This window comes from Populus trichocarpa, chromosome 2 (assembly GCF_000002775.5).
Source record: "Populus trichocarpa isolate Nisqually-1 chromosome 2, P.trichocarpa_v4.1, whole genome shotgun sequence".
NCBI classification, from domain to species: domain Eukaryota; kingdom Viridiplantae; phylum Streptophyta; class Magnoliopsida; order Malpighiales; family Salicaceae; genus Populus; species Populus trichocarpa.
In genome coordinates, this window is record NC_037286.2 from 9807238 (window position 1) to 9818446 (window position 11209).

At 34.0% G+C, this 11209-nt stretch overlaps 1 protein-coding gene across 2 annotated transcripts; it reads left to right on the forward strand.

Annotated features, from left to right (window-relative positions):
* The first annotated feature begins 7800 nt into the window (after nucleotides 1-7800).
* On the forward strand, nucleotides 7801-11209 carry LOC7483752 (protein NRT1/ PTR FAMILY 4.5). 2 transcript variants are annotated; one of them, XM_024595087.2, is made up of 6 exons: nucleotides 7801-7892; nucleotides 8094-8172; nucleotides 8307-8524; nucleotides 9443-9880; nucleotides 9996-10120; nucleotides 10208-11209. In XM_024595087.2, the coding sequence occupies exons 1-6, from the start codon at nucleotides 7890-7892 to the stop codon at nucleotides 11079-11081; spliced, it is 1737 nt and encodes a 578-aa protein (XP_024450855.2). In that variant the 5' UTR covers nucleotides 7801-7889; the 3' UTR covers nucleotides 11082-11209. The 2 variants fall into 2 exon arrangements, with proteins under 2 accessions (XP_024450855.2, XP_024450854.2); XM_024595086.2 differs by having other exon boundaries at nucleotides 7821-7916.

The following is an 11209-nucleotide window of genomic DNA, read 5'->3' on the forward strand; positions in this document are numbered from 1 at the left end:
AGCCATGTGAAAGCCACGCGGTTCGTGGGGACAAGACAACATGCCTAATTAATACGTATACGACCTCTAATACTAGAATAGTACAGTCTAATAAGATTCTCCAAAAAAAAAAAAAAAAAACAAAGCAAAATGTCGATTAAAAATTTGAAGAAAAAAAAATTGGAATCGTCAAGCCTCAACTGCCCATCACCATCAGATTTAATTTATCACGAATATTTCAATTACATTATAAATAGTCTGTTCAAACTTAAAACATGATTAAAATTAAATTAATTTGGTACAGAAAATTGACACGCTGCTAAAAAAATTATTTTCTTTCATCAAGATTAAAGAAACAGTTGCATCCTCCTATAGTAGGTAGTATAAATTACTAGTTTTATGCTTGTGCAGGTCAAATAATAATATTTTGAAATGTATAAATTATTGTTAGAGTCGTTTTTTTTAAAAAAATTCATAACAAGCTATCATCCACCATCCACGTAACCAAAAATAATTTTCTAGCGTAGAGGCTATTAGGCATGATATCGTGCAGAAAAAGATAGTTTTTTTTTCCTTGTTGGAGATCCCTGCAAGATGGAGTCATGTTACTGGCTGAATTAGTTGTTAAATGAGTAATAAATGATATAATGCTAGGGGGAGAGTATTCATTTACCTAATTTTAGGTGGATGAGGATGACAACATCTGTTGTTTTTGTTGGCCTGATTTATTGTAAAATATATTAAAATAAAATTTTTTATTTTTAAAAATTATTTTTAATATCAACACATCAAAATAATCTGAAAACATAAAAAAAATATTAATTTAAAGCAAAAACAAATAAAAAATATTTAATTTTTTTTAAAAACACTTCCGAAACGCAATGCCAAAAACTACCATGAAATAAAAGTGGTTATTCAAATGGAAAATGAGTGTTTTAAATTAACCCCTTTTTTATTTGTAACAATAGGAATTTGATTTACTTTTTTATGGAACATACCTTTTTAAAATAATTTTTTATTGGTACAAAACCCATTTTAACAACACTCAAGCCGTGAAAGGTCTTTAAAAATAGGTTTGGGCCTAGGTAATGGGTGTAGGCCCAGGCGCAAGATGTATGACTTGTTACTCTTGGGCCCGGGCAGTGCGTCTAGGCTTGAACATCAGTCCATAAGATCTGAATCTAGAGGACACCAGAACGGTTTAAGAGAAAGGAAGACCAGTGACGAGCCCCCTTCAATTTCTCTCCCCTGCACCTTCGATGATGTTGATATCTGTGAAGCAATGTTTAATATGAAGCAGCAAAAATCGTGCCTTAATTTTAGATCAGAAACACGTGCCTCGAAAATGAAACTGAAAGTATCACAGTCAGCTCAGACTTGTGAGCATGGATTAAGGGAATATTTAATTAAAATCAAAAGTACAGCAACCTTTTCTGCAGGCATCAAAAGAAAGGCCGATTAAATTTCAAGCAATGCAAACAAAAGCCTGTGATTTTGCTGAAATATTGATGAGAAAATGCACGCAATTCGAAATTATCGAAAATTCCACTTAATTACTGAACCTTTTAGCAAGGTTTAAGCACCTACTATTGTCAGATCATCTTTGCATCCTTGCTTGCTAGGTTATTATAACTTATCAGGCTCCCAGCAGTAGGAAAAGACGTACGAGGAGAGAACACAGGAAATCTTAAGCCTTTAGAATCCTGAAATCACTCTACGTGTTGATGTGGAAAGTGGGAATCTAAGAAACCAGATTCAGTAGCCAAAGCTGACTACCCAACTTTAACATCCGGAAGGAAAAAGTACCTGGAGAACTCGCGCTTATCCTCACCACCTTGTTTAAAGGCGTGGACTAACTGCTTCGTCCTGCTAGTCATAAAATGGCACACAAATTGAGCTCCCATTAACAGGTAGAAATCATGGTCTTTTGTAGTTGATTGATTCATCAAGCATTCCCCTCCAAAGCTTCTTTGAGATAGGTTGCATTTTTATGAGAAGCCTGGTTATACTGTCAGCTGACCGTGACAGTGGCGGAGCCACGTAAGGTAAGGTCAAAAGGGGGGCAATTGCCCCCTTAATTTTTACCCAGAGACACAAAAAGAAATACTGTTGACTTGTATTTTAATATAATAAATAATATATATAATATATGTCTTATGTTTAGATTTCCAGCATACACTCCAGCTCATTTCTCATTTCCCCAAGCGTTTTCCTTTTCTTTCCTTTTCTTTGGCTAACTATCCGAGAGCTCTTTTTTTTTTTTTTTAGCTGCTATTCCCTGCCTCTCTTCCTTGTATAAATTTCTCTTGAAGTCCACTGAAGTAAGTAATCTTTTTTTACTTTAGATAAATTTCTTTTTATTTTATTTATTTATTTTATTATCTAATTTTAATTTTATTCTTTTATAATTAGTTATTGAAAATATTAGGGTTTATAATAATTTAAGGGTTTTGATATATATAATGTTTTGAATCAATTAAAGGTGAATTGTAGACAATTGCAAGATTTTGAACAATAGACATTAATTTGATTGTTTTGAATTAATTAAAGGTTATATAATTTTTAATTAAATTGGTTACCGTATGGAATTAAACTTTTTCACGAGATGAACAAGCAAACATTCCAATTCTTATCGGTGAATAAAGATTAATATTTGTAGAATTAAAATTGTTTTAGCTTGAGATTGGTTCTTTTTATGATGTTAATTTCCTTGTGCCTTCCTATAAAATAATCAGGACAAATATTAAATAATTTATATTGTTTTTCTTTTTTTTTTTGTTTTCTCCAGATAATTTGTGTTTTGCTGGAGCCTAGAGAAGAATTAACACGTGCATTCAAGCCTGATTTTAATCAGTACAGGCTAGTTTTTTCTTAAAAAAAAAAGAAAAAAACTATTTTTTATAAGTTTAAACTATTTTTTATAAGTTTTTTTCATTTTAAAAGTATTTTTTAATTAATTTTTTTTATATGAGTTAATATATTTGTTTTAAATTGATTTTTAATACATATCTATATAATATAATATTTATTAATAATTTACCTTCTCATTTAAAACATTCTAGCTTCGCCACTGACCGTGAGGCCAGATCTGAACCTTAATTGATCGCTTCAAAGCCCACAACACCGCCATCAACATTAAGGCTATATATCATATAACAGGTTAGAACAATAGTGTGTAACTAGTAATATAGATAGCATGGTCAATTAGACTTTACCTAGGAATCAATCTGAGAAATTCTGAAATGATTTGAATAAGGAGTGCTTGTACTTGTTGCTATTGCACTACAGTACTTATTTACTACTGGCTATCTAACAAATACATTAGAAAAACGGACACGCTTTTAATGAGTTCTATGGTTTTGATACATAAACTAGTATATATGTATACAGATTTACAGCTAAAGAATAAAGGAAAAAAGAAAACAATGAGCAAACTAAAGAAGACGCAGTGTAATTAACCCCCAAAAAATAGAAATACTGTCTACCTTGCTTCGAAAATCAACTTCATTAGCAGCAGCCGTGCAAGAACTATCCGCAACCTTTTGACAAAAAGGTTTGAGGGATAAAGGTTAATCCATCCATTGTTGTTCGTGAATTTGACTCGCAGTCCACCACTAGCAGAGTGTTTCATACCCGACCTTCCCTACCACCTGCAAGTATAATCCATTCCAAGCATTAACTTCACGCACGTTCCTCTACCATAGAGATCAATATAAACAATGTAAGAGTTGCCCTTATCACATGGAATCATGTCCAAATAGATTGATGTTTCTGTCTTAATTTGTCTTTATACAAGTTAATGTGGTTATATATATATATATAAACAACCGTGAATCCACAAGTAAATGAACAGTTTGGAACTACTAGAACGGGACCAAGGTTAGTATCAATTAAAATTATAGAAATTGTCTACCTTGTTTCCAAAATCAACTTCATTAGTGTCACTTTTATTAAAATTATACACAAACCTTGTGAAAGAAGGTTTGAGAAAGAATGATTAATCCACCCAACACTATTTATGAATGTCATTCATAGCCAACCACTGGCACTCTCATAAGTGAAAATCACAGCAAATAACTTATGGTAGAAGGAGCTGAGTTGATCGTTGGGCTTGGACTTGAGGAAGAAGATCAGTGATTGTTGGAGTGTGGTGACCGTGGTCCCGACAACGATAATGCTGAGTGGCACTTGGATGGATAGTGACATATCTAATGTTTTATATATATATAAACATTATGGTAAAAATGTTGTAGTGGTTTTAGTTTAAAATATTTTTTATTTGAAAATATATTAAAATAATAATTTTTTATTTTAAAAAAATTATATTTAATATCATTACATCAAAACGATATGAAAATATAAAATTTTTTCAAATTTTTAGGAAACACAGTTCCAACCGCGTTCCCAAATACTATCTAAATGTTTGATGAAGATCACTTATAAAGGCTGTTTCTAACGCGGTTTCAAATGGGATTTTACTAAATTTTAAAAAGTTGTTTTTGTTTAAAATTAATTTGTAATTTTTTTAATGTACTGATGTTAAAAATAATTTGTAAAAAATAAATAAAAAATATTATTTTAATATATTTTTGAGTGAAAAACACTTTAAAAAGTAACCGTTAGTATATTCTCCAACATTCTCTAATTGTTATATAATTTGTACCAAGCATTAAATGCACATATATTTCACTACGATAGAGATTAGCATAAATAACATTTAAAAGGTGTTTGGAATAATGATAATTATTATTTTTCAATGTGTTTTTTATTTGAAAATATATTAAAATAATATTTTTTTATTTTTAAAATTTTATTTTTAATATTAACATATTAAAACAATTTAAAAATAAAAAATAAAAAAATTAGGGGTAAAAAATTTAAGTTATGACATGCTCGAATTATGAAGACACATTTTAGACATCCAATGGAATGTTGCCAAGTTGCCATCAATTACAATTGTAAATTTGCGTTGAAATAAACGTCGTGAGGGCGGGCGGGCGGTAGCGTTTTGACAGCCAAGGAAGGATTCTTGGCGTTGTAAAGCTGAATAGACCTATAAGGTTCTGCTATGTGTCTTTATGAGAAGGCCCATTTACCATTGCACGGAAGGTCTATATAGATTCCCAGGCCTTCTCTTCGGGTTCGCGTTCTTAAAGTCCAAATGTGGCTCCTCTCTTTTGCAACCCTTTTTCGGCTCTTTATTTTATTATTTAAATTTTGGGGAAATATGCTAGCACATTGATTCAATTGACTTGACTTCCAGTAGCTGGACATTCTCTTAAGAAAAAAGAGAGAGAGAAAAAAATAGTGTTTTATTTCATAGTTTATTATCTAGAAAAGGTCTATACGTAAGCAACTTTACAGGCCAATCCACTCTGTCGAATCTTTCAACAGGACGAGTCAAAGAATCTGCTTGGCTACCCCCATTACTCTGTTGTTTCCTTTCGGTGCTAACTTTGCACTTCTCACACAACTCTGTGAGTAGTCGTTGGATGGAAATCTATCTAATTTCTTCCATGACAAACAAATCGAGTTATCTTAAGTTCCTTTAAGCAACTCCTAGATCAGTTTATTGAACGAATTCTGCCAAGAGATCAGCTTTTGTATTATCTTACCAACTCCCAGAATAGAACAGCATCACTTTTAAATCTTTGATTTCGCATCATCTGCAGGCTACTGTACAGTATTACCACCTCTCAAAGAAAAAAAAATCTTCATTGAAATCAAATTCTAACTGATCCAGCGTTAATTTGTTTAACTAATGATATGGTGATCTTCAGTTTTCATTACAAATTGAATTTCCAAGATTTTACTGTCTGGATAGAGAAACGGAAGTAAACCGGTCGTCGTCTCCAAGTCACATTTAGAGATGACAAATTAACTGATGACAAGGCTAGACAGGAAGATACCACTTCATAAGAGACAAAAAAAGAGCTCCGAACCTAGCACATCACATATTTTCGAGCACATTTGATTAAACGATTGCGCAAAGAACAGGAACAATATGCCGAAACTGCATTTTCATGGAAACGTTAATGTTTCTTTCCAAAGACCCACATAAGCAAATTGTCATTAATATTAAATTGATTGATGAGTTAAAATATTTGGTTAAGATTTTTATAAATTAAAAAAATTATATTAGATACAAAGTATTTAAATTTAATAGTCGGTCAAGTTCAAGGTAGCGTGAGTTTTGCAAGCGTGTCAAATCTAAAGAGCTTGAACTTGATAGTCAGCAAAATTCAAGGTAACGTGAGTCTAACAAACATGTCAGGTTCAAAGAACTTGGACTTAATAGTCAGTCAAATTCAAGATAGTGCAGATCTACTAAACAAGCCATACCTAAATGAATTGGGCTTAACAGTCAGTTATACTCAAAATAACGTGAGCCTAATAAATATGTCAGACTTATAAATCTAAAATTCCCGAGACTAAAAGATAAAAGTCAAAGATTAACCGGTATTCAAAACACTAAATAATGTTATTTTTATATTTTGGATTTTTTAACTTCATCATGAACTCTTTAGTTTTGTTTGACTGAAATCCAGAAACAGTGATGAATCTGACCAAAATATCATATGAAGATGCTCTTTTGTCACATAGTTGTTTTATTATTAGCTAGTAGTTATTAGTTAATTCGCTTTGATTACCATCTACTTATGATCCTCTCTTAATTTCTTTTTAGTCAGAATGTATCAAATCTTTCTTTTCTTTTCAATGAATCAAAGCTTTATTTTTCTTCAGTCGTGTTCTCTCCCCTGGTAGATATCCTGTTTGAACCATTAACGGATTTATATCCTACGGTTATAACCGGAAACATCCGGTCCTCCATTAATTATAGGGCATTTGTATCTCTCCGAAAGCACTGGAGAAAGGCCCTAATCCTTGATGAACAACAACGGTTACTGCCATGCCTCAGAAGCAAAATTAATTTTGAGAGACCATGAATGTGATAATACATGAACCGCATTACCATTATTTGTAAATCCCCGAATCAGATATTCTGATCTGGTACCGGTAAGCTGCGATGCGAATTCAACTATATATCAACATCGAGTTGGTAGGTGTTGTATATATGAATGTTGATTGTTAAATTCATTGATCTATGCAACTATAATAATGGCATTATAACACTAAAACATCCCTAGCTTGAATATTTAATAAACTTATGGGGCCATAATATGCCATCATAAAAATTGGATTAAAGAAAGACACAGAGGACGACAATTAAGAAACTGAAACTTCTGTTGCTGCTGGCTAACGAATATAGAACACCACCTCTACATGACATGAACTCCTGTACAATTCAAGGACTTTTTTAGGGTAAAAACACAGACATGTTAGGCAGCTCTCTTGTGAGTTGTTTTAGGCGAAATAGGAGGTCAGCAGAGTTATCAGCACCAATAGACATGCATGCATGTGACGGGGGCTGAGGGGCTTAATTTATTATGACGATGTTGAAATGCTGTAAGCGTCACTTAAGCACGCCTTTGCAAGCTCAAGTGCTTAAAAAATAGCCGCAATTCCAATTTTTATTTGCCTAACTAACTCATCAATGTAGTCGCAGCCAATATTCATCTTTATTATGTTCTTAAACCAATTATTCAACTCTCTCCCTAGCTACAGGAACAAAACAACGAATTATGGATCAGAGGCATTAACAATACATGCTGTCAGCTAATAACATAGTCTCAAAGTATAGGAAGAGAGAGGTTGGTCTCATAAGAAACAAAACCGACCCAAAATGTTATTCAAACTACTAGATGCCGATGCCTTTTGATTCCCTTCATGTCAGTCAGTAGGATTCAATTATATATATATATATATATATATATATTGTCCAGAGTTTGGTTTTAGATCATACCATCTCTCAGAAGCGACATTTCCTTCCCAAAAAGAGATTCAACAAAATGGTATTGTCTGCTGAATTATTTCAAGTACTGTTCTACACCACCTTTTTTCAATGACCCAAGAGCCAACGAATTGTCTTTCTAATGGCTGATTAAACCGTCTAGTTCATTTACTCTTTGATTCCTTTCACTTACAATATTCTATAGCATTGCATATTGTACACTCTTAGGCAACTAATAAAGGTTTTGTGATATCCTCTGCAGGACGTCTCCAGAGATATTAAAGTCGAACCCAAGCGAGAAAGAAGGCGAGGAGGAAACAGAGCGGCACTGTTTGTGTTCGGTAAGAATGTTAATTACTTACTACGTGCGTGCGTGTGTAACTCGGGTAGTAATAAGTGGATTTGCTTCCCTCATTTCATCCTTCTGAAGCATATTGATGAGCTAATTGATGTTAGTTTTGGTGAATTTGGGCAGCTGCGGAGGGACTAGAGAACATGGCATTCGTCTCTATGGCCGTCAGCCTGGTGACTTATTTCTATGGGTACATGAACTTCAGCTTAACAAAATCTGCCACAACACTTACCAACTTCATGGGTACTTCATTTTTAGTGGCGCTGTTTGGAGGGTTCATTTGCGACACCTATATGACAAGATTCAAGGCTTGTGTCTTGTTTGGATGCGTGGAGTTTATGGTATGTCTAAATAATTATGCTATCATTAGAAAATTATGAACGGCCAAAATTCTCATTAAGAATCATGAATTATTGTGTATTATTTGGCCCATTTTATTGGAAAAAGGGCATGCATGCATGTACCACGATTTCCGAACTTCTTGAAAGAATATGATCCACCACTTCTACAAATATATATATATATATATATATATATATATATATGCACGCACATGTCTTTTAATGAAATTAATATGCGTAGATTTTAAAAGAACTTACTTGCAATGTAAATTAACCTTTTATTTTTTAATCAATTACTTCAGTATCATTTTAATTATTAAAACCGAATTAAATGATATTTATAATATAAACATCTTGTAAATCTTGTAAATTTTATGAAGTTAATACAAAAAATCCAAAATATAAGAAAAGAAAAAAAAAACTATTTTTTTTACCAATAAAAACTTATGTCTTCGTATGAGTTATGTTTTTATATATATAAATAGAGTAAGCGGTTAATTTGTTTAGTAATTCTTCTAAATATTTAAACTAAACTTATCTTTTATGAACAAATCAGGTCTAATTCAATAACTAACATTATAAATATTTATTTATTACTCGAAAATTTTTAGAAACATCTCTCTTGCTTGCACACATATTTGGCTAAAAAAAAACATGTAATGGTTTCATGGTCTTTTTCAAAAAAAAAAAAAAAAGATTATCAGAATATCTGATAATCGTATTTTACATCAAGATGGATATATTTTGTGAGCTTCGGCTAAATTTAAAGGCCTGAGTTGGGGAGGGAGGGAGGGGGGACAGAGAGAGAGAGAGAGAGTCTTTAATTGTACAATGATTATGATGATGTATAGAATCTGTACCATTGTTCAAAGATTTTTATAAAGGTAGTATTTATGATAAAAATGCTGTGTTTTCCAGGGATATGGCCTCCTAACAGTCCAAGCTCACTTCCACCATCTAAGACCAAGTCCTTGCAAAGGTGTTTCACCAGACCAATGTGAGGGTGCAGATGGGAGCCAAGCTGCAATACTTTTCGCCGGTCTGTACCTTATTGCGTTTGGTACTAGTGGTGTCAAAGCTTCTTTGCCATCATTAGGAGCTGATCAATTCGACGAGAATGACCCTAAGGAGGCATCTCAATTGTCTAGTTTTTTCAACTGGTTCTTGTTTAGCATCACCATTGGAGCTATACTAGGAGTCACGATTATTGTATGGATAAGTACTAACCAAGGGTGGGATTTGGGTTTTGGTGTGTGTGCTATAGCAGTCCTTCTTGCTATTATCTTTGCAAGCATGGGCAAGTCCTTGTATCGCAACAATGTGCCCAAGGGAAGCCCCCTCACAAGCTTTGCGCAGGTAACTAATAACTTCATAAAGAGCTTGTATTGGTACTATAGTACCTTCCCACTGATCATTAGTCTTGGTATGTTAGATAAAATGAACTTCCCATCTAATTTGCTCATAAATGTAGGTATTTGTGGCTGCAATCCGGAACCGAGGCCTTCCAATTCCAGAGAAGGCAGAAGAATTGCATGAAATTCATAACAAAGATGCAGGGGTGAAACGAGAAATTCTTCCATGGACTGACCAATTCAGGTAAATGACATAAAATTGACACCTCTGTTGCAACGAATCATAACTATAAAAGAATATTAAAGTACATATATTCCTGTTAAATTCCAGGTTCTTGGACCGGGCAGCAATCGCAAAGACTACTAACGATGCGTCAACATCAATCAGCCATCGACCCTGGAGGCTATGCACAGTGACACAAGTTGAAGAAACAAAGATCCTAATCCGCATGCTTCCAATTATACTTAGCACTGTTTTCATGAACACATGCTTGGCTCAGCTCCAGACTTTTTCGGTCCAACAGAGCATCACAATGGACACACGTGTGTTTGGCTTCCAAGTGCCTGGCCCCTCACTACCAGTAATCCCCCTGCTATTCATGTTTGTTCTAATCCCCATATACGAACGCGTTTTCGTACCTCTTGCTCGAAAAATCACAGGGATTCCAACTGGAATTCGACAGCTCCAGCGCGTTGGAGTCGGTCTAGTGCTCTCAGCAATCTCCATGGCAGTTGCTGGAATTGTGGAAACAAGTCGCAAATCGGTGGCTGTTGAACACAACATGGTTGACTCAACTGAGCCGTTGCCAATGAGTTTCTTATGGCTTGGGTTCCAATATGCCATTTTTGGAGCAGCTGATATGTTCACATTGGTTGGGCTGCTAGAATTTTTCTACGCAGAGAGCTCGGCTGGTATGAAATCGCTGAGCACAGCAATCTCATGGTGTTCACTGGCATTTGGCTACTTCTCGAGCACTGTGGTGGTAGAGGTGGTAAACAAAGTTACTGGTGGATGGCTGGCTAATAACAATTTGAATAGAGACAAGTTGAACTACTTTTACTGGCTATTAGCAGGGATAAGCATAGTGAATTTTGGAGTTTACTTGGCTTGTGCATCTTGGTATAGATATAAGAAAGGGGGGGAAGTGAATCAAATAGAAAACGGTGGTGGGGGCGATGCCAAGGGAAAAGCTCAGATGGTATGAATTTATTACAGAAAAATAAAAGACAAAACTAAAATAAAAGGGAGTCATGTTTGTGTATCATTCTCTCTTTTGCATGGTGGCTGTAATCAGTCTAAAATTGATAGTTCTGACATCAGACTATTTAGTTA